Here is a 24,097-nt window from a genome sequence, read left to right as displayed (position 1 = left end):
TTTATTGCCGTTGAAAGAACTGTCCTTAATAAATTACTGCAGGATAAGTTCAGGGGAAAGTTTTATGCTCAGAGATGTTCTTCATGCATTGTAATGAATGTTGAGGGTCTTTCAGTCAGCGTGACTCCTGTGAGCATACTCGCTAACTCTCCATTCTTCATTAACTGAAGCACAAAAGGCTTTTCTCTAACCTGACTACTTTTAACTGACCTTTTTATTCTTCTTTTCATTTTGCACTTCATCGTTACACTCTCTCCTCCTGGGTGCTTTTTCCTACAGGAGAGCCTGTTTCCCACTGCCACCGTCACACTGAGGTCAGGAACATCACCAAGGGTGACTGTCGCCTGGACAACGTTGAAGTTAGCTTCTGCAGAGGACGCTGTTTGTCTGGAACAGATGTCATTCTGGAGGTATTCAGTTTTACTAAGCCTTTGCAGGAACATTTTACACCTACAAATCCTATGTAAGAATTTGTTACTGTTACATGAATGTCTGCCTTGAAAATAGAGTCTCTGATTTATGGTTTGATACAGTATAATTTGTCTGCTCTAAACTAAGTTACTAAGCTAAATAACACATTTGTTTCCTTTGTTATATATGTTTATGATCTCAGGTTAAAAACTATATGATATCTGCTTGAGAGTCATATAATTGCTAAAAGTTATCTTTGAAATGACACTTATAAATAAAACAAGAAAGTAGTACGTAGCTTGTTTTAACATGGTAAACCCGCAGGGTACAGTCCGATATACTCTCCTCCTAACAGCAAAAGAGCTAGCACTGTGGTTAGGGGGTAATGCTAATGCTGTTCCAGCAGTGCTATCCGGGGTTAGCAGTAGGGTACAGCCTGATACTGATACTCACCTCTGAAAAGCGAAAGAGCCAGCGCTTAGTGCAGTTAGCGGCTAATGCAAATGCTGCTCCAGCAGTGCTAGCCAGGGTTAGCAGGTTACAGGTCAATAATACTCACCTCTGGATGGCCAAAAAGTTAGTGCTTAGTACCGTTAGCAGCTATTGCTAATACTGCTGGAAAACTAAACTGAATCTCTTTTATAACGATTTTATAACGCAGCGCAGTGGCTTTACTGCTCCTTACAACCTGATAAAATTTATACATATGACACACCAAATTATAAGACGTACTGTCAATATTTGGGAAAATTCAAGATTTTTTTTTATGCGAGCTTCATAGTGCGAAAAATAGGATACTGTGCCTATATACAGCCAGCCTTGTTGCCATCAACAAGCTTCTGTCAGATTTCTGATTGGATATTTGACCTCTCTACTTGGAAGACTTGAGTGCAATTAAATTAGTCAATGTTCTGGCAAGAATCCAACATTTAAGAACAGGGTTATGACTTAGGGAGGCCATTCCAAAAGCTTAATATTGGCCCTATTTTATGTGCATTTGGGGTCACTGTCAGTTGGTGAAACACCAGTTGTTTTTTTTTATTTCATCCACTTTGCAGTGTACCAGTTTCACTGGCAGCAAAACAGCTCTAGAGCGTGATACTTTCACCCCCATGCTTAACAGTGAATGCCTCACCTTTACTGCTCCAAACACAAATGGCCATAAAATGTTTTCCAGCACCACCTGTGTGTTGTGTGTTTTCTAGCAGCCTTAAATTCATGACAAACCATTTTTCTCTCAGCTGAAGATGACAGTTTGAGTTGTCTTTCATGCCTTGAAAATCACACTTTTGTATCATTTTGTGATCTTTGTGCAATGTACTATATTCACTTTAGAAAAACAGCCCTATGATGCTATCACTACCATGCTTAACATTTGGTACAATGTTATTTAGGTTAAATGGCTCAATTTATTTCTCTAAACATAAATTTGGTCATTATAACAGAAGAACTGTTTTTGGTCATAAACCTTGTTCCAGTAGTCTTTTACTTTTTGTATTAGGGTACTTTATTTGGAGCAGGAGCTTTTTTTTGGATAGCAGCCTGTCAGTCCATGGTGATAAAAAACTTGCCTGACAGTAGACACTGGTGATGTAAAACTCACTTGACTTTAGACAGTGACACAGGTGTTCCAGCAGTTTTAAGTTCGTGACAGTGCGTTGGTGGTTTTCAGGTTGCTCCTCACCATCCAAACCAATTTCCTCTCAGCTGAAGATGACAGTTTGGGTCTTCTTTCAGCCTTTGGCAAAGTTTCTGCACCTCCCAATAACTTGTGCTTAAAATACAATACCATTGATTGAACTGATGATTTTGGAATCTGCAGTTGTGTGGAAATGGCTGTGAAAGACATTAAGATCTAAGAAACATGATCATAGATTTACACAGGTCAAGCTGTAAATTAACACTAACTAACAGTGTTCATTTAACATCAGAGCACACCACTGGTAAATTCACTGTTTGACTTGTGTAAATCTATGATCATGTGTTTTACATCTTAAAGGTACATTCTGTCGGAACTGAGAGTGAGTGTGTGAAATGGCTATAGCAGTCCAATTTCAAAACACCACAGAGAGTAGTCTGCCCCGCCCAACCCTCCCAAGCCATGAAGCTACCTCGGCCAAATTCAGCATGCTGAATCCACACAATCTACAAGTTTAGACTAGTAGGAGAGGCAGAAAACTTAGAGTACGAGCGAGAAAAGAAATACAGAAATTCTAAACTCTTTTATCACCCGTATTTAGCGTTATATTGACTGTAATTTACACGAGGGAGCGCCGCGGTCAGCTGTGCCCCGCACGAGGGAGCGCCACGGTCGGCGGGGCTGTGCCCCGTGTGAGAGACAGCTCTATGCCCTAGTAAGCTAACCTGGTGGTGGTGATAAATTACCTGACTGAATTAGCTAGCCAGTTTTCAGGAGAAAAGTAGCAGCTCTGGGTCGGTCTTGTAGTCTTTTTGAGCTCTAAGTCTCAAACTCACTGCCAATATTCACTCTTGTTATATTCCTTCTTTGGTCACTGAGCTTTTTTGAGACATGCTGAGGCTTTTTAAGCTGTGTAGCAGCTGAGGTTTAACTGAACCAGCTCTGCTAGCTAAGCTCCTCTGCTGCAGGGCCGATTGCGGGCTGTAGTGTGGGTGATGGCAACCTCAGGGGGTGGAGTTAGTGTTGGGGAACGAGCAGCAGGAGGAGTCAGAGGACAAAACTCCGGGACAGAGTGAAAACTTAAAATAGGAACGTACTGCTAAAGCCCTGCTGACAAGAGCTGCCAGTGCTTTCACTCAACATGTTTCCTTAATATCTGATGATACATCCTGATAATTTTGTCATTTATTACTGAAAATTAGTTACATAGTGGTCCTTTAAATTTAAAGACCTTAAACTTAAACCATCTCTACCAATCGTCCGAGCTATGTCAGATTAATAAAATAAACTAGAGGTCACTGTATCTGTGCCTTTTCACTTCATATCTGTAACTGTAACCTTTTTGGGGGGAATTTTCAGAAATTATTTTATTTTCAGCATATTATAGTTTCAGAGTTTTGTCTAAAATATACAAAAATAAAACTATAGGATGTTAAAGGGTTAAATATGTTCTCATTAGATGCTTTCTTTATTAATATGAGCCCAGATGCAGCCCTGATGCAAGATCAAAAAATCATCACTGGCTATTTGTCATAATGCTCTGTGCAAAATTAGACCTTGATGTGACAGATATTTTTTTCCCTTGATCCACCCATCTAATTCCGTGTGCTCTATCTTTGTAATCTGTTTGCTGTGACTGTTTAAAAATATGTTTTAGCTCAGGAAGTCTCTCTCAAGTTTCCATGGAGACAAGAATCAGAGGACTTGCAGTCGGATAGGTCCATGCTGCCTTGTTTTAACACCAAAATCGCTCCTCGTTTTATTGCTCTTTCCTCCCCTCCCAATGCATATGCCTCCCAGAATTCTTAGCTGCGCCCCCTCCTCACTGCAGCTGAACACGTACATGTCTCTTACTAACGCTGCTTTAAATGACACTGTGGTCCTGCTGGAGCAGAGAGCCAGCTCAGTGTTAGGAAAGTAAATGTAGCATGAAGATAATATCATTTGGATTGTTGATGATTCTACTTTTCTCTTTCCTTTCCTCCACTTCTCCTCCTCCACCCATTTGGTTTGCACTCATTATTCTCTTCTGCTTCCTTGTTCTCTCTTTCTTCTTTTCTTCCCTGGGACTCTTTTCTGCTCTCTTTGCATTGTAACTTTTTGACTCATTACATTATCATCTCTTTATCTCTCTCCGTTTTCCTCTCTGGCCTCCTCCCTGTGCTCGTTCATTGCCTTTCATTGCCATTTACTCCAATGACCCCCTTTCTGCTCTCTTTCTCATTTGTCAGGAGCCTTATCTGCAGACTGTGTGTGACTGCTGCAGTTATAGACTGGACCCACAGAATCCTGTGCGCTTCCTGAGCCTGAGCTGTGCCAGCGGAGAGAGCGAGCCCGTGGTCCTGCCCGTCATACACAGCTGCGAGTGTACCAGCTGTCAGGGTGGGTACAGGGGTCTCAGCAAACGAATTAAAAATCAATTCAAATAAAAAAATCTGATCATTTTATTGTCACACCACAGTATCAGAGGTGTATATGTGAATAAATAAGATGGAAACTATGTATATACAGTATAAATTGCTGTTATATGTATGAGAGGAGTTAATAGCATGGTACATAGTGAGTTTTTTAAAGGTCAAAATGGAAACAATGCAACAATGCCATGCCTCCCAACCCCCCCCCCCCCATTCTTTATTCTGTTCCATCACTATGCTGTCAACTCATTTATCTAACACACCGCATAAGCACTGACCATAGTGACTGCCATATAGTACTGTACACAATAATGCTGTTATAATTTTTTAAATGATTAAAAAAAATACATATCATGATAATAGCTGTATCCAGTCTTAAAATCAGTCTATTTTATATTTGTGTTGCTACTTACTGTGAAGCTTTAAGGCAAGGTTCACATTACTGAAATCAAACTTTTTGCACAATGTGACTCAGATCAGATTTTTTCATGGCTCAAGATTGGAGTCACTTTCATATGTGGTCCTAAATCGGATACGTGTCCGATCCATGGACATGCGAAATGAATGTGAACGGTCAAATTAGAAGTCATGTATCTTTTTTCTTTTACTCATGCGCTACGTGCTTTTCTCTCATACTCACACGTCTCTTGGCTCTTGGTGCAGCTGTGCAGCTATAGCTGCAAAAACAGCAAAAGCAAACCGCCTGGCCTTTTTCTCCTCCTTGATCTGAGCATGTACTTCAGATTTCAGCTGTTTACTCTCCACTCCAGCAAAAGATGCTCCACATATGAGCTGCTAACACATCCATTTCCCTTTATAAAGCTACGAGTCGCCTCTTAAATATGAGTTTATTGTTGTTGGTGAAGAAGGCAGCATTTATACACATATCAATGTGCGCATGTGAGACGTTTCAGGAACAGATTCGTTCACATTACACACAGATACACATCACTTACAAATCTGAGCAAAACATCGGATTTAAGAAATGTGGCTTGAAATCTGAACATAGTCTTAGGGTTTTTTCTTGGTAATTTACTATTGTTTACACAGAAGTTAAAAAAAAATACTGAATGTTTAAAACTGTTATACTATATATAATATTTTTCAGTGTTTTGCCATTTTGCCAGCAAAAAATACCTTGAAATATTGTGATATTTTACATCATTCACCCCTAGTGATCTAAAATATCAGCACGAAAAACATCTTTATTGTTTCTTTACCACCCCCTTACTGCAGTTATTAACTTTCTATTAATATTTGAAATATTTCCATTTAGTATTATCTTTCCAAGTTATAGTTATCTGTAAGAAAATTAAGCCAGGGCTTTAAAGAAACGTGGGGACTGCCAAGGAAAGCACTGAATATTTGGCAACCGAAAATGTTTGGAAGAAAATCGCAATAAGGCTGGTAACACTGAATAATTAATACTGGATAATGATGATTAACAATGTGTTTAGTATAATTGATGGTATGTTAAAATTGTTCTGTGTTTATTATCTTTCTTTTTCTTTTTTTTCTTTGCAATGGTGGAAAAAGTGGCAAAAGCCTGCCAAAAAAAACTGTTTGTTTCTCTGCCTTTGGCCAAATATTTTATTTTGTTTGGTTTTGTTGCCAAAGAAAAATATAGATTTTGGTGCATCACTTTTTTGTGTCTTCCTGAAACTGTGAAGGAACCACAAGGTCCTTTAGTGAAATTTCAAGAAAAGGTTTTAGAAGACAAAATGTTTCCTAAAGGTCCCTCAAAATATCTTAAGGGTTTTCTTCATGAAGATAAAATAAGGTTCCCCTCCTTATCTTGGGGCAATGGTGGCTCAACCATTAGAGGATCTGGCCATAGATAACAAGGTTGTGGGTTCGATACCCAGATGTCCACTGTTGGGCCCTTCCAGCATAAGTACCGGTATGGTCACTGTGATTTTCGTGTCTTATCTTGTTTCAGATTGAAAAATCCTTTACAGTTCCTTAAGGAACTTTACATAATTTTAACAGTGTTCTTCTGTATCAGTATAATTTATATATTAGATATCTTAAATCTTATGTATTTTTTGCAATAATAGATGATCCAGCATGATCCAATGTAACAGGTTTTGGGACTCTGTAGCTGCAGCTCCAGGCTGAGTCTGTGTAGAGCTACTGTAGCCAGGATATCCACGCTCGGTTGTCGTGACAACAGCCCAGCTCTCCATCAGTGGAGAACATTCTCGTCGCTTGGCGTCTCGGCCTTTTGATGAAACTGTACTACCCCTGGTTGCGGCGCATGTTTGCATTTCAAACATGCCTAATTGCATCAGGATCCCCCCTCCCTGCAATTACGCATTAGACCATTCATCAATGCGGCTGATTGCATTAGCTAATTGAATAGCTAGGGCTGTCACTTAACGGGTCACATTTGTCATCATATGGTGTTACAGAGCCATGTTCGCTCTAATGGGCTCTCGCTACAGTTTTCCAAATGAAGTAAGCTCCCATCTAGCACAGACTGCAAGATACAACATCAAATAGTGCCTTCAGCTTCTGCATATTTTAACCTGGCTGCACACTTTAATACACCTTTAATAGTCTGGTAATATTTCCTTTTCAGCTTCTTCCTTCAGCAATAATGTTTAGCACTGACTAATATACCCAAACAGCAGGTGTTATTCAACCTTCAGCTTTGCTCTAATGTTTGACTGCTGTTGATTTAATGTTCTCTGTTCTTTTTCTTGCAGGAGGAGATCTGTCTAAACGCTGAGTGCATTTGGAGGGACAGACGGCTGTGGAGAAAAAAATCTTGTAACACCTCCAGTATACTTTTATGTAGCTCGTAGTCATTATATGACTGAATTCTTTTATATAATACTTTCTGAAGCTCTCAGATTGATCTATATTCAATATATGTACAGCTTAAATTATGTTTTTTTTATGAAGTAATCCATTTTAGACCCTTTTTACTTTACTTTTGAATGCCATGTCACATTTAATTGCAAATTGAGCTTTATATATTAAGTCGCATATCATGCTCTACATGATGTATTGTGACCAAAGATATTTCTGTTGACTGAAAAGTTACTTTAATATATATATATTTCTTTTTTGCATTAAAAACACAACACTGTATCTATAAAGATGGTACTGCCTTCCTTATTTTAAACAATATGCTGATAGCTGCTTCTCAGTTTGAAGAGCAAAGACAAGGCAAGAAATCTTCAAACACAATAGAGAACACATGAGAACACCAGATGCTTTTGACACTGAATAATATAAAAAAAAATAGTAATGTATTTTACTCTGTTAAATATTTATTTATACAGTGGTTATATAAATTGTTTGCCCCCCATATAAATTACCTGTGATCATGTTAATCATACTTTTTGGAAAGCTGAGTTCAATTTCTCTATCCACAACCAGATCTGATTACTGCCAGACCTGTAGAATCAAGAAATCACTTAAATAGAACCTGTCTGACATCATGAAGCAGCTAAAAGCAAAACATTATGCTCCAATCTGAAGAAATTGAATTCAGTCTGGAAAAGGATACAAAGTCATTTCTAAGGCTTTGGAACTAAAATCTATTATTCACAAATGAAGAAAACGCAAAGCACTGGTGAACCTTCCCAGGAGTGGCCGGCTGACTAAAATTATTCCTAAAGGGCATAGACAACTCATCCAGAAGGTCACAAAAGACCCCAAAACAACATTTAAAGAACTGCAGGTCTCACTTGCCTCAGTTAAGGTCAGCGTTAATTACTTAATAATAAGAAAAAGACTGGTCGAAAATGGTATCCATGGTAGAAAAAACATTGCTGACCATAAAGAACATAATGGCCCATCTCACATTTACCAACAAATATCTCGATGATCTCCAGGACTTTGGGTAAATATTTTTTTAAATGACATGCCAAAAGTGTGTCTTGTTACATCTTGCGTAAAAATAGCACATCATTTCGGAAAAACATCATACTGAATGTAAAACATGGTGGTGGTAGTGTGATGGTCTGGGGCTGCTTTGCTGCTTTAAGGCCTGGAAAACTTGCTGTCATAGAGGGAACCAGGAATTCTGCTGTTTACCAGACAATCCTGAAGGAGAATGTCTGGCTATCTGTTTGTGACCTCAAGCTCAGGCATATCTGGGTTCTGCAGCAGGACAATGATCCAAAGCACACAAACAAGTCCACCTCTGAATGCCTTAATAAAAAAAAAAAAAAAATTAAGGTTTTGTAGTGGCCTAGTCAAAGTCTGATTGAGATGCTGTGGCATGATCTCAAACAGGCCGTTCATGCTCAAAACAAGAACAATGTAGCTAAATTAGAACAATTCTGCAAAAATAAGTGGGCCAAAAAAAGTACTGTAGTGTGTAATTGATGTTTAACACAAAATGCATGTACAAAATAGTGTCCTTTGTTAATCCATCCAATGCAGTTTAATTTTCAGGGTAGTGCAATGGAATGATGGAATCTTTGGTTTGAAAAAACTAATTGATGTTTTGAATTGTGACTTTGATTTCCAACCAAAATTCAACATCTGTTGAGTGTAGTGTTTTGATATCAACCCTGTTTTCATTTTCAACTAAAATTCAGCATAGGTTCAATGTTAAAGAGTCATTACTAGTGTTTATTGACATCAAATTGACATCCAGTGCCTGTTATTCACTCCCATTTATTTTTACCCATACCAAACCCCAGTGTTCCTTTTGTTCAGTACCCTCAAACTGCATGTGCTTTTTGAGGGCATGTCCCTGAGGTTTAATCCACAATCATACTGATATACACTTATTTATTTCTTGTTTTTTCTTACCTCATTTCTCCCATTCGCTCCCATTTTCGCACATGTCCAAGCCATAGAGTTTCTGTGTCCTGACAGCCACCAAACTTCATGGACTCCTTCTGGGCAAATAACTGAGCTCTAATCCACAGCCACACAGACCCACACTCCCACAATTTGTATTTTTTATTCCCTCTATTCTCTCACTCAGCTGCTCAACTGTTCTGTTATTCCATAATATCTCACACTTTGTGCTAAAATACTGTAATACTGCTTACATTTGGTTTGTGTAAATGAAGGGATAGAAGGGATTATTGGGGATCTTATTGTTAGAGTAGGTGTAGCACGTATCAGCATTTAAACACAGTCACGTCACAAGGAGATGGAATCAAGGACCTTTTGAAGACAGCAATAAAAACTGCAGCGTGTATTTGGATATGTATGTGCATGTGTGAGAGCCAGAGAGTGAAAGCGAGAGAGAGAGAGAGAGAGAGAGAGAGAGAATGGAGGGGATGGTGATCCAGTAAGAGGTGGGGGAGGAGGGCAGGCTGGATCATCTCACTGGTGGGATTCTTCAAAGACAGCCAAATGTGTGTGTGTGTGTGTGTGTGTGTGTGTATGTGTGAGAGCCAGTGCGCTCCTGACTAAATATGGGAGTTGAAGGTTAGGATGGTACTGCGCCCCCGCGTGGACACAGCTCATACTCTTTCACAGTCTTTCCATTTACACAGAGGGGAAGAATAGTGCACGTGTCTACAGTGTTGTGCTAACCTCAACTAGAATACACATCACATGCCTAAAAACACATTATTGTTTATTAAAATGGAATGGGAGATTTGCTCAATATTACAATTACAAATCTGACAAATAATATATATTTATTTAATATACATTTTTTTTAAACATGTTAAACAAAATAATGAAAAGACATTTATTTGCATTCCACATGTTTCCTGCCAGAGGAATTAACATCACTGGATGCAGTTCACAATATTCTTTTTATTCTTTGTAATTAGAACTGTCTGCAAAGTTTTGCTGTTATATTAGAAGCATTAAAAGTTGACCAGAAGATTAAGACAGATACATTTGATTTGTCCTAATGTTCTGGTCAACTCAATTCACACATTATTGATTGTCTCCACCTCCTACATTAAACTTAAATTCAGCATTAAATTATTACAATTTTAATTTTCTAAAATCATATATACAGGTTTCATGTTTTTGTGGTTACTTTTCAAAGCCATCAATTAAATACTAGACTAAAGACTATATTTTCTGCATAATGTGTAATTCTTACTATTACAAATTAGATTTTATGCCTATTACACTCTTTTTTTTTTTTTTTTTTTTACAAATATTACATATTCTACCAAACAAGTAGAGTACCAGTCAAAGGTTTAGACATGCCTCTTCTCATTTAATGTGTTTTCTTTCTTTTTATGATATTTTTACATTGTAAATTTAATATTGAAGGCATTCAAGCTATAACTTTAAGGACAAATTTGCACGCTCTTGGTATTTGAATTTTATTAGGTAGAGTCACCTGGAATAGTTTTCTCAGCATCTTGAAGGAGTTCCTGGAGGTGCTGAACAATAGTTGCTGCTGTTCCTTCACGCTGTGAGGCTCCAGCTCATCCCAAATCACCTCAAATGACCACCTCAGTTGATCAGATTCAGAGGGGATTGTGGAGTTTGTGGATTGCCAAACACTGTTTTTGTTTAGTGCTAATCCCATATGTGTCCCCTAATTGTTTTTATGTCTTTAATTTTAATCTACATTGCAGAAAAAAATTAAGAAAAGTAAAAATATTTAAAAACATTGAATGAGAAGGTGTCCAAACTTTTGACTCAATAGAGTCAATAGAGTAAGCACAATAATCCCAAGTAGTATATGTATATGCATGTATATATAAATACCCATTAAACTTGAATTTAACAATAAATAATTATATTTTTTTATGTTTTTGTGGTTATTAAAAGTTAGCAATAACATAGCCTATATTTTATGTATGATAGAATGTCATTTTAATTATTACAAAATATATTTTATGATTATTATACATTTTAATGACTGAAATTACATGTTCCACAGAACATGTACAGTACCAGTCAAAAGTTTGGATGCACCTCTTCTCGTTTAATGTTTTCTTTTTTGTGTGTCTATAAAATGTGCCTAAAATGCAAATCATTTGTTATAGTGTACAATGTATAATTAGCATTGTTGTTTTTTTGTTTGTTTTTGGTTTTTAAATAACAAAAGATGTATTATGGGATACCCCAATGCACGCCCAGTTCAGCTCAGTGTATGACAATGTGTTGGGGGCCAGATGCGCTGCAATAAAGGGGGAATCCTGCACTAAAGAGGTGTATACGTGTGCTTGTGGGTGGGTGGGGGCATCGTGTGTAAGTGTGTGTGTGTGTGTGTGTGTGTGTGTGTGAGACAGAGAGAGAGAGAGAGAGTCAGTCCTCCTTTGTCTCGCGCCGGTAGGGAAACCCCACATCCACGGTGACGTAGAGGCGTACAGTGTGAAACCCCCGCGCTGAAACACGTACACAAAGCCCGGGGAGACGGGCACGCGCGCGCGCACACTCACACACACAGAGAGGCGCGCGCGCTCGTGCGGAGCAGCAGCTCTTCTCTCTTTTCCGTTCCGCTCTTTTTCATTTGGCTCCAGCTTTTCTTTTTTTTTATTTATTTATTTTTTCTACTCAGCAGAGAAAGAGGGAGAGAGGGAGGGTGTGACGGCGACAGGACTCGACCCCAACACACACTCACACTACACACTCAAACGCTACACACACACTCACACACACACGCCGCACCTGTCCTAGGAGCCAATTCAGCCAATCAGCAGCCTGTCCTCTCTCGTCCTCGCGCGCTGTTGTCGCTCTCTGTTGATTGGTGTGTTGGGTTCTCTCGCGGACTCGGCGGCTCGGTTCACTGAGGAGAGAAGATCTTGAGCCGCTTTGTTTTTTAAGTTTTGTTTGGAAGTTTTTTTTTCTCCTGTTTTTCTCCTGTTTTCTTTCTTCGTGGTCGTGTAGGAGCTTTTCTGAGGGAGGTGGAGTCGCGCGCGCGCACACACACGCGCACATATTCTCTCTTCAGAGTCTACTGTACACACACACACACACACACACACACACACACACACACACCGCCTGCTCCAGGAGACAGAGCGTTTGAGACCACAGGAGGAGAGGAGGAGGAGCAGGAGGAGAAGAAGAGGGGAGGAGGAGCAGAAGAGAGAGAGAGAGGAGTGTAGTAAAACAGCAGTACTACTGGTAGTGGTGATGGTAATGCTGGTGGTGTTGAGAGGCGCGAGGCCCCGCTGACTGTCTCGGAGTAACATTAAAAAACTGACCGGACCTTTCCCTGCTCGAAGTCACAGCGCGAGACCTGGACCCTCAGTGTGTGTGACTGTGTGTGTGTGCGTGTGTATGAGTGTGTGTGATGCTCTAAGTGAGGATGCCGGTGAGGAGGGGGCACGTGGCGCCCCAGAACACCTTCCTGGACACCATCATCAGGAAATTCGAAAGCCAGAGTAAGTGCATAATATTTATTATTGTTATATATTTTGGCCTACTTTTTGGGAGGTTGTGGATTTCTGTTGATATATCAGCCCTGAGGCAACACATAAAATATAACTGTATTAGTAAATAAATAAAAAAACTAAACAAACTAAAAATAAATAAATAAAAATAAATAATAATACAGTTAAAGGATAATGTAATAATCAAAAACGTGGTTTGTTGCCTGAGGGCAACACCATGCAAACTGTTAAATACGTATAGAGCACATTCATACATTTTATACACATACAGCTCTGGAAAAAAATAAGAAACCACATAAAATGATGCGTCTCTTTGATTTTACCAAATTGAAAACCTCTGGAATATAATCAAGAGAAAGTATGAATGATCACAAGCCATCAAACCAAGCTGAACTGCCCAATTTCAGCTCAGTAAAGTTATCCAAAAGCAGTTTGTAAGACTGGTGGAGGAGAACATGCAAAGAAGAATGAAATTGTGATTTAAAACCAGGGTTATTCCATCAAATATAGATTTCTGAACTCTTAAAACATTATGAGTATGAACTTGTTTTCTTTGCATTATTTGAGGTCAGAAAGCTCTGCATCTTTTTTGTTATTACAGTCTTATCTCATTTTCTGCAAATAAATATTCTAAATGACAATATTTTTATTTGGAATTTGGGAGAAATGTTCTCCGTAGTTTATAGAATAAAACACATATACCTATAAATAGCTAAATCTGAAACTGAAGTGATCTCTTTATTTTTTGAGCTGTATACTTTATCCGAAGTATTTTCTTTTATTTGATTTTAACTTTTTGTACATAATCTGGTTATTCTGTAAAAATATAATGATGATGAACCAATACACAGTAAGTGTAAATGAACTCTCGAAAAGTGATTATTTGACACTGGCAAATTTACTGTATTGAAATGCTGCAAAATATTGTCTTCTATTAAAAGGTTTGGAGTTTTTTTTCACTTCTCCTTTAAAGTTGACATTTTGGAGATGTTTTTTGTGTATGCGCCAGTATAGCTATACAGCAAAAGTTCAGTGTTCAGTAAATATTTTTAAAATTGTAGTTTTGTAACTGTTTTTTCTTTGACAAACAAGACAATATGGCTTTTCAATTTATGCAGTGGTGAAAATTCTGAAGAAATTTAGATGAAATGTATATGAGTGAAAGGTCTACAATGTCAGTGAGCGGTTAGATAGAAAGGGTCACCATGAGCCCTCCACCACTACAGGCCAAGAGGCAACTGTCCACCCTGTTCTGAATGAAGTCACACTACTGTATAATGTATAATTGTCAAGTACTGTTAAGGGCTAGATGTGACGATGTGGATGATTATGATGCTTAGTTTTTCTTTTATGTTTTATTAATATAAAAAGAAGAATTTAGAGAATGTAAAGAAGTTGGGCACTATGAAGTCTGTAGTTAAAAACAGTGAGGGCTGTGCGAATGTACTTGATTTTTTTCTTTAAAAGAGAACTGGTTGGTTCCGTAAAGAGTGAGGCTTTAATAGAGAGTGTGAAGAACCTTTTTTTAATGGTATGAAGAATCTTAATTTGTCATAAAGATTATTTACTAAATTAAAGGTTCATCAAATACACACATATATCTTCAAACCAAAACAATGATTATTTGTGGAACTAGAAGTGGTTTCATTGAACATCGCTCAAATAACCATGTATAGCACCTTTAATTTTAAAAGTACACTTAAGAAAACTGTAAAATAATTGGCTAAACCAGGAGTATTATTAAGCTTATAATTGCAAAAGCAATTGTGAATTGTGATCTGTTTGGTATAGCATTTATTGAGTCCAACACAGTTTTATTGTGCGACCTATAAAACTGATGCTAAGCAATGTAGTATGTATGTACTGTACAGACATAGAATTGTGGTCTAAAGGGTTAAAGTCAAAGTCAAAGTGGTTTTTATTGTCATTTCAGCTATATACAGAGTACACAGTGAAACGAAACAACGTTCCTCCAGAGACCATGGTGCACATAAACACAGTGTAGACAGAACAATAGTGCAACAGTACAAAAGTGCAGACAGACAATACAACACAATACAGACAAAGAATAATAAATAACAAGACAGTGTGCAAATTATGCAGTGTGCAGAAAGTGTGCAATAGAGACCAGTGAGGTAGTAGGGTTTTTAGTGCTTTCCATTTTCTGGGGTAAGTGGGGTAAGAGTGTGTGTGCACGTACAGAAAAAACATCAGTTCAGTCTCTGCAGTTGAGGAGTCTGATGGCTTGGGGGTAGAAGCTGTTGCAGAATCTGGTCGTGCTGGACCGGATGCTGCGGTACCTTCTTCCCGAAGGCAAGGTTAATGTGTGAAGTAAACTGAAATTGATTGAAAGCCTCCAGTTGACTTTTATGTGGTTGAGTCTGTGTCCGTCTCACTGCTCTGTGTATTTACTGAGGCCAGCTGGGTAATTATGAGGGACCAGAAGTCCACTGTGGGTTAATTCTTGATGTGATTTGATGTTTAATTCAGTGTTTGTTATTTTGTAAGTGTGATTTTGTGCTTATGATGCCACTGGTGGTCACAGTGAGTCGGAGAGATGATTAAACCGTGTGTTTACAGAACCCAGGTGAAGTGGAGATTAGAATAATAATCAGACGATACCTGATTATTATTCCTGTGTGAACGCTGCACCAGACGCTTCTTTAAAAGCTGCGTGAACTGTAGCTCCCTCCATCAGTGGAGGAAGTGTGGACTTACATACAGGGTCTAAGGGGTTAATATTTGGTTAATATACAATGATAACCTCAACATCTTGTGTAGGAAAGTCTGCAAGATGTGTGAGTGGAGTGTGATGAAGGCAATCAGGCTGGATTAAAGAAATGAGAGCAGTTGAAGAATGAGTTTTACACGAAGAACACAGTGGGAATCCATGATTTCAGTCTGTGGACATTTATAGAAGGTGGTGGCAGGTGCCAGCAAGCAGAAGAGTGCCAGGTTCTCCCTGCCTCTAAAAAGATGAGTTGAGATCAGTCTTATCAGTCCTGTATGTTTGTATCCTTTGAGAAAAAAAATAAAACACATTTATAACTAAAACGATAGCACCACTGTAGCACTTGCTAATGTTGATGATGCTTTATGTCCTCTCTCACACAGCAAATTATGCTGGATAAGTGGTGGAGCTGGGTGATATAGATCTAAATTAATATGATAAGATGTTTCAAATAAATGATCGTATCATGACCGAATCAAATTGAATTTTACTTTAATCTGAAGCGTCCATCAATTGCCATGCATTTACAGTTCAGATTGTATCGACTGATCCCGTTAGAGAGAGGAAAAACAATATTGCTGTGTCACATCAGTTTCGATACACTGATATAAATGATGCCACACATTAATGAGAGACTGACTAATTCAGAAACATGCATGTCAGCTAATGGATATTAAGGCTAATTGCTATGGCATCAGTTGACGCACATGCAGTGTTTGTAACCAGAGCCTAGTTGTCCCAGCTGTTCCTGTATTTTATAACAGAAGGCATGCATGGTGAAGAGTGAGAAAAGGATGGACTCTGGTTTTAATACTACAGCATAAGAAACTCAAGCAAATATTATGTTTAGATAAGTGTGTATAATTATCAGTATAATTATGATTTTACTGTGTATGTTTAGTTACAGTTCAAATGTAATAATTATTAAATACTTTCATATTTATTAATGTTCATGTGGTAGCTAATGTTTATAGCACTGTAATGACTCACAGTTTAACATTTGTTTTGATATATACAGGGTATTACCTTAGGTAATGACTTGTAAGTTGTGTTATAAGGTGTTATCATGTGAGTGAGGTTGTGATTTTCAAATTCGTGGAAGTTTTTGCCATCGTTCAATCCATAGAGTCATGTGTTTACATTATAGATGGCATTATGTATGTAAGCATTTAACTGCACTTAGCAGAAAGCATTAGTGAGCTCAGAATATTGGATGGTTATCACCCCTTCTCCTCCCCAACTTCCCATCTCCTTCAGTGATATGAATAAAGCACAGAGAACACAGTTCCACTGCTCTACAGCTTTTGCCTGGCATGTGCAAATGCATAGTGCCAGTAGGGTTCATGTTTAATCAGCTCTAGAGAGTCCTATTCTTTTGGCAGTACTTCTCTACAGGGACTAGACAACCTGTGTGTGTGTGCATTTGCAGATCTGTGTCAGCAATTGATGCGGCTTAAACTAGCTTAATGCATTCATTAAAATGGTTGTCCACAATCATTGGGCAAATAGTGTAGGTTCACCATTTTACACAGAATGTAAAAAGTTGAAATGGATTTACATGTGGGAATACCTGATTATATTAGAAATTTTGTAAAATTCGCAAGTGTTCTCCAGCCATTCCCGCAGGGCCTCCTCTTAATTTTCATTAACAGAGCTTTCACATCGAGAGGAAACAAAAATGTTCAGCTTTTGTTAAACTTTAAGGAAATTTAAGCAAAGTGCTTCCATTATGCTTTATCTAGCCAATAGAAGTGGGAAAAGTTGTCGATATTGCGATACAATACATGGTTTCAAATATCAATATTTATACTGAAATATAGAGGCTCTAAACTTCAAAAGACTCCCAATTTGACTTACTAAAGTTACTGTTTCATTACTCCACATGGTGGCGCTAATCAAAGGAATTGGGGAAACTTGCAGTAAAGAATATTGATTGTCAAATTTGGTAAAATTGTACGTTTCTCAAGTGAGAGAAATGCTGATTTAATGTTGTCTGGCTTATTGATACAAACGTGAGGCAAAGGCTCAAGGTTTAAGATGTCTGCATGTTTTCACTGATGTTTTAAAGATGGTATGGTCATTAAAATGTTCTGCGAAGGCATGGAAAAGTCATGAAAAGTTATGGAAACGTTTTGGTTAAAAAGTGTATGAACCTGGTATCCAGAATAAAATAAAATGTTATTTATTAAAAATTAAAAAATAAAGGTTGCATACGTCTAGACTGTCCTCTTGCTTTATTTGCATTCAAAAACGTAACAGGCACGCCCACACACACACAGTGAGCTGAGATATCCAGCACAGTGAATTGCATCACAGAAAAGTGCAAGTGGACTTGTAATAGTCACAACTGGGACATATTTGTATTTCTTTGTCTCTACAGTTCACATCAGTATTTTTCACACATGGCCACCTAGCAGATAGAAGAGAATAGTGCCGTGCTCTAAAATATGCAGCAAGTGAGCAAGAATGTGATTTCATCACAAGAATGTGTTGCTCGTCTGTCATCAACCGCGCAAAACTTGATGCAGAACGTAAAATCTAGTCATCTAATAAAAATCTAATATCTGAGCACAGATATTATTTTCAGTAAGTTTTAAAAAATATTAATAATAACTGTGTGGCTTTTGGTCACTGATATAATGATCAAATTATTACATACTGTTGCATCACTAGTGAAGATTAAAGGCCTGTCACAATAGACCAGACTGGCCTAGGGTAGAATTTCAGTGTGAACTATAGTGCAGTCACAATGGACGAAAAAAATCTTTAAAATGATACAAAAATCTTATTTGACTTATTTGATTTGGCTCAGTCTTCACCAATCCCATCCTCATGTTTCCAAGTGACATCACAGGGTCTGCTTTCTGGGTGCACAAAACATTGCTGGCATACACACATATGTCATAAACACCTCTGACTGTGCCAGAAACACACGTGTGAAAAACACGTTTTAAAACACATCTAAGGGTGTTTTTTTTGGGTGTAATTTCCAATTCAACATGGCACTCTGAGACTGTGGTAAAACTATTCCTCTGGAAGGGACTTGCCTAATTTGCTTTCGACTTGCTGATACATTCAAGGTGTAGGAGATGGAAAAGACAATTAAGGGTTTGAAAACAGGCTGCGTGTGTCGAGCCCTGCTTCAGCATAGACCTTGGGAGCTCATGATTGCAGTTCATAAAGCTTATTGAGGCTCATTAAAGGAAATAATAGATATTTATCCCCTTTTGTAGCTGCATTACTGGCACTGAGGAGGAATAACAGTGTCAAGAGGGCCTGAGTCTGCTCAAGGATTATTGACAAGCTGATGTTGAAATTCCTGTCAGTGGTCTGGCAGAGGCAAAGTCATTCAGGAGTAGAGTTAAGAGTCTGGCCTGTAGTTTAATCACGTGTGGGCGTCATGCTGTTAGTAATCCATTAGTGAGGCTGACCTGGGCTCTGTGCTGTGTATTCTGTGCCTGCAGTAATTATTCTGTAGAAAGCAGGTCCTGGATCAGCTTGTCGGGTTAACTCCTACACTACACTACTGTACAGAATAAGCCTTACACGGCTGCTGCTCTTCATGTAGCAGGTTGTCTTACCCCAGTTACAGAACAATAGGCTGTCTTTATGTCTGAAGGAGGCCAAGGATTTGTCTGCAGTTTCTTAAAAAAAAAAAAATATATATATATATATAAATGTATATATTACCTTTTAAAAAGAAGTCAGTGGAGCTTGAGCTTATACTGTATATTTGCAGTTCTGTATTTCTGTATTTACTGCAATACTAAGATTTAAAACCAGCCAATGGTATGTGTTCATAAGTGTTTATGGTAGTTCTGTACCTACTACAAAATTACACGTTACATATATAATTTTAAGCTTTGATCTCAGCTTTGACAAGGGACATAATTGTACACAATTTGTTTCTGTTTCTTGTTTCTGTTTCTGTCCTTTACATGTAGTTTTGTGATTAAGCATCTCTGAAAAAAGCAGTCAGGCTTGTTGTGGGTTCCTCTTGGTGAAGAATCTTGTAAGTCGTGACCCTGTGTCGTGTACAAGCCACAACTACAAAAAGATTCCTAATTACAAGATAAGACGTTGTGCAGTGTGAGGAGCATAACATTTAATGACACTCATTATATACCTATTATGAAAACACACTACTCATTCTAGGCTATGTCAACTTTTTCTAGGAACATAGTTATATATATATTGGTTCTGTATCTTTCTCTGATCGCAAGAAAACATAATTAACATCTTTACAGTTGTACAGTACAGTAACATTATTTTTTTGCATATCCCATTCCCAGCTTAGAAGGCCGCGGTCAGGCATGCTACAGAACCTCTAGGGCAGAAGGGGTTAAGAGACTTGCTAAAGGATTAGTAGTGCACCAGAATATTTATTTTTGGTTGAAACTAAAAGTGAATAAATTAAACATTTGGCTGAAGGTTGAATATTGAATACTAAATGTTTTAGTTTTCACTATTTTATTAGTTAGCCTTAATGTGATTTTTTTATTTTATTTCAAGGAAATATGAACGTGCTTAAAATCCCAGCAGACAAAACAAAAAAGCACAATACTATTCTGTATAAATTATTGTCTTTTTCATGTTCATACACTGAAAGTGCTTTTCCTTGCCATTTTCTGACAAATAAAATTGCTTCTGGACTGATTGAATGATATTGAACCCACAACTCATGATTCTTTATGATTTTAGCCTCGATTTTTGAGCCATCGACTACTATGTATTAAGTGCTGAAATAGGCAAGTGAGTAATGAATACCCTCAGAAATGTCTAGCAGGTGTAATATCTGGACCTATGATTGTGTATAAAGTGTTGTGAGCGGAAGTTAGCAAGCATACATTTATTTGCCCATTTTCTTTTCTTTTTCTTCAGTGTTTTCTCCACAAATCAGTGCACATACACCTTGTATCGCTTGTGGTTTTGTGATTAAATGTGTTTTTGGAGAACAGTAAAGCCTGCTATAGGTTCCTCCTGGTGAAATATCTTGTAAGTCATGACCCTCTGTCACAGGTTAATCATGTAGAGTACAAATCATAACCATTAAAAGATTCCTAATTACAAGAAAGCAAGTTGTGTTTTGCCCAAATTTCTGCCTGGTAGCAGGGATTCCCGAGTCACACACTGCAACTAGGTCACCCATCATGTCAGCTCCTGCTGCTCTTCTACGTCACTTATCAGGCTCCCACTTCAGCTTGGGAGAGGTAGGACCATCCTGCCCACCCAGAGCGAAGATAGTCATACTCTCTGTGATTCATGGCCATGGATGGCTATAGCATTGCTGGGGAGGATTGCTCCAGTGATCTTCTGATGACAGAGCCAACTCTCAGATGGCTGAAGTGTTCTCTGCTTTTATGCTGCTTGATGGAGCAACTGTAAAAAATCAACAGCAAGAAAAGCCAGATTAGCACTGCTTTTATAAGCTGTTTTTGTTATTATGCCAGGCCTCCAGAACCTTAAAATTAAAAAAAAAATAGTTGCACCTAGATGTAGTCAACCAACAGGAATGAAACTTGGTGGGTAGCTATGCCAGACTGTCATAAAGTGATACAGAATGGTGCAGCTTATTTTCAGTAATGAGTACTGCTTTTGTCTTCATAGAGATGACCAACAAATCTGTATATAGAGGCAGCATGCTCAGCACCAAGATGAATGGTTTGTTGTCATGTGCCACATGTGTCATGGTGTTGGGTGCAGTGTCGTACTAGATTTCACCAGATCACCTTTGGTCTTTATTACAAGCACTTTGACAGCCCAACCTTATGTTAATAAAGTGCTGCAATCAGTAGCATCACAGTGCCCTCGGAGGAAAGCGCAGCGACTCGGTTTTGATACATCAGCTCACAGGCACCTTGTGCTGAGTGACATCATCCTTTGGAGTGGCCAGTTGTGCTCTCTCAGGGCTCTGGTAGCTGATGGCAGGCTACATGACCTATTGCCCTTGGTCCTACTTTTTCTAAACGTACACTCAAGTTCTCTTTTCCAAAAGAACAATACTAGTCCACATACTTCCTCGAAGACACAGATTCTATGCCATGGCCAGCTGCATTCCAGACTATCCTTGGTTGAAATTGTGTTGGATGAAATTGGACATGCTATCAGTACTCCACCCTTACTTAATCTGCAGCAACTAAGTGAATATTCAAGGTGGATTAGGAAACTGTACTAAGATGTCTCCATGCTGAGACATCTGGCATGTTGTATTATACATGTTTTCTACACTACTTTTGTGTGTTTAACTCAATAAATATAATCAATATCTGTCTAAATTTGTCCATGAATGTTAAAAGGTTGGGCAAGACCAAATATTTGTATTCTTCTAGTGGTAAGAAATGTGTGTGTCTTGTGTGACCAATAAGCATAAGGCCTGTTTGCCCTTTTAAAAGCAAACAGGCTTTTAAAAGGGTGATTTAAAAACAGTGATTTGTCAAGCAATACCAGGGTGCACTTTTTAAGCAAAGGGAAACGCAGAGATTTACGCTGAGAGAAATAAGCCTCCAATTTCGATGCTGCATTGCTATGTTATGGCTCATTTTGTAGGAAAATGTGTTTGTGGACCTTGCAGTGAAGCGTTTCAATGTTTAAAAATTCCACCGGCGAATCCCGAGTGGAAGCCGCTGTCCGTATTACTGCGGCTGACTCCGATACTCAGTAATAGCTTGTCAAGGACAGGACGGCTCTATTCATTGATTAACTGTCTCCAACCAAAATGTTATAGCATTTATAGCCTTATTTTTGCTCAATGAGCTCAGGCAAAAGGGTGCTCCAAAAACGAGCTCTTAAATTGCCATTTCCTTTAAGAGCAGGTTAACCTTAGGGTAGTGTTTTCATTACATTAATCAGTGACACAGCATGTACGTGCTTCTGTATTCTGGCACTGTGGTGTGCATTTTCAATCTGACAAAAAGAAGAATATTGAATTTAGGACGGGACGATATGGACAAAATTTATATCACAATATATTTTATAATATAATATAATTCTGATATTGATATAAACAATATGAAAGCCATAGACACGAATACCTACAGTGCATGTTTGTACATAGAAAATTCTGAAATATGAATTTATCAATTTCTGTAATAATTTTGTAGGATTAGTAAGTTACTTACTACTTAGTAAGTTACTGTACAGCAGTATCTGTGCAGTTATGTTCCTCATAGAGTCATTAGTGAGCAAAAATCAATCTTATGAGCTCACCACAAACGTCTACATCTGAAGCATAATTCATTGTGTAGACTGTAGCACTTTTTGGCTGTAAACTTTGTAAGAACATTAATAAAGAAAAAAAGGGGGCAGAGTTTCATGAAGTGAGCACCTCTCCAACTGTTAAACACAAAGTGCATCAATCATGTTTTGGGCTTTTCGCTGGTAGAAAAAAAAGCATGTACTTGTATAAACCATTAAATTTTCATCAACTCTGTGTAAAAAAAGCTAGGGATGAAAGGAGAATGGCTTTTACAGCAGAATAATCCAAAGCACACTTCCATAACCAATCCATAACAAACTACCTGTTGGTTTTGCCAGGACTTTCAGTTTTCTGATCTGAGTATCTTTTAAAAATGTGAACATAAACCTCAATATTTCAGTCCAATAATGATCAATAATCTCCCAAATAAAGAGAGTAGCAGTAGTGAAACCTGCCAAATGAGATACTTTAAGGAACATTTACTAATGGCCCTATTTATTGCTATGTTGAAACTGTAGAATAAATAAAACAGCAATATTGATTGGAATATTGAAATATTTAAAGGCATCCTTTATGTATGCTTCTTTAATTATTAACAATAGCTGAAAAATAATCACCAGGGGCCCCAATACTTTTGAATGCTATTGTATAATTGAGAAGACATTAGTCACTCTGTCGTCAGATAATTTAGCAGTCTTAGGACAGTGGCCAACTGTTGACAGGTATCTTTTTATATTTTGCCAGACTTCGAGGAGCCGTCGTGATATTATAAGATGTCTTCTATTGCACGCTAAATATTTAATGGAGCATTACTAATGCATTGATAATGAATACTCTTCCCTCATTGAGGGTTTGTTTTCTCACAGGAGCTTTTAGCACGGCAATAAATCTGTTTTGTATCATTTATCATCATTATTATCATCATTCATCATTAGTGAGAGCATGACTCACTCAATACTTAACTGTGCAATCTTTACCTGCTCAGAGTATATTCAGTTTTTATCCAGAGAGGCTCTGCTGGATCAGTTTTCTGTATTTAAATATTTTGTAGTATTAGTGATATTTTAGATCACCATTTATTTTATTCAGTTTTTTATCTGTGTTCTTGCTCTAATTAGTTCTAATTAGTTCTAATACTAAATGTGAATTATGTGAAATTTAATAAAGAAAAAAGGTCTAGACCTGGATTTATCATATAGATAAGAGCCTCCTATTGGATAATTAATGTATAAGTGATTGTTTCTTTGTACCGTTGTCCAAGTGCCACATTATACAGTAATAAAAGCTAAAGGCGGTCAAACCAAAAATTCATTTTTAACCTTTTGTCTGGGCCAGGCAGTGTATGTTCTTTTTATGTGGGGCTCATATTGGTGGAACCGATCCTAAGTGGGTTCTAGCTAAACATGAGCACAGAAG

General features: G+C 37.9%; 2 protein-coding genes across 2 annotated transcripts in view; both read left to right on the top strand.

Moving 5' to 3' along the window:
- sspo (SCO-spondin) overlaps positions 1-7,559 on the top strand; it is a 121,648-nt gene extending 114,089 nt beyond the window's left edge. The window contains exons 110-112 of the mRNA XM_049480406.1: positions 280-410; positions 4,282-4,432; positions 7,173-7,559. Coding sequence (XP_049336363.1) covers positions 280-410; positions 4,282-4,432; positions 7,173-7,195 — 305 coding nt within the window. The 3' untranslated portion in view covers positions 7,196-7,559. The remainder of the gene's footprint in view (positions 1-279; positions 411-4,281; positions 4,433-7,172) is intronic.
- Positions 7,560-11,730: 4,171 nt separating this feature from the next.
- Positions 11,731-24,097, top strand: part of kcnh2b (potassium voltage-gated channel, subfamily H (eag-related), member 2b) — a 368,308-nt gene continuing 355,941 nt past the window's right edge. Inside the window, exon 1 of the mRNA XM_007256921.4 lies at positions 11,731-12,746. Within this exon, the coding sequence (XP_007256983.3) occupies positions 12,671-12,746 (76 nt within the window). The 5' untranslated portion in view covers positions 11,731-12,670. The remainder of the gene's footprint in view (positions 12,747-24,097) is intronic.

Source organism: Astyanax mexicanus, chromosome 6, assembly GCF_023375975.1.
Source record: "Astyanax mexicanus isolate ESR-SI-001 chromosome 6, AstMex3_surface, whole genome shotgun sequence".
In the NCBI taxonomy this organism is placed as follows: Eukaryota; Metazoa; Chordata; class Actinopteri; order Characiformes; family Acestrorhamphidae; genus Astyanax; species Astyanax mexicanus.
Note: the sequence above shows the minus strand (reverse complement) of the source record. Positions and strands in the feature narration are given on the sequence as shown.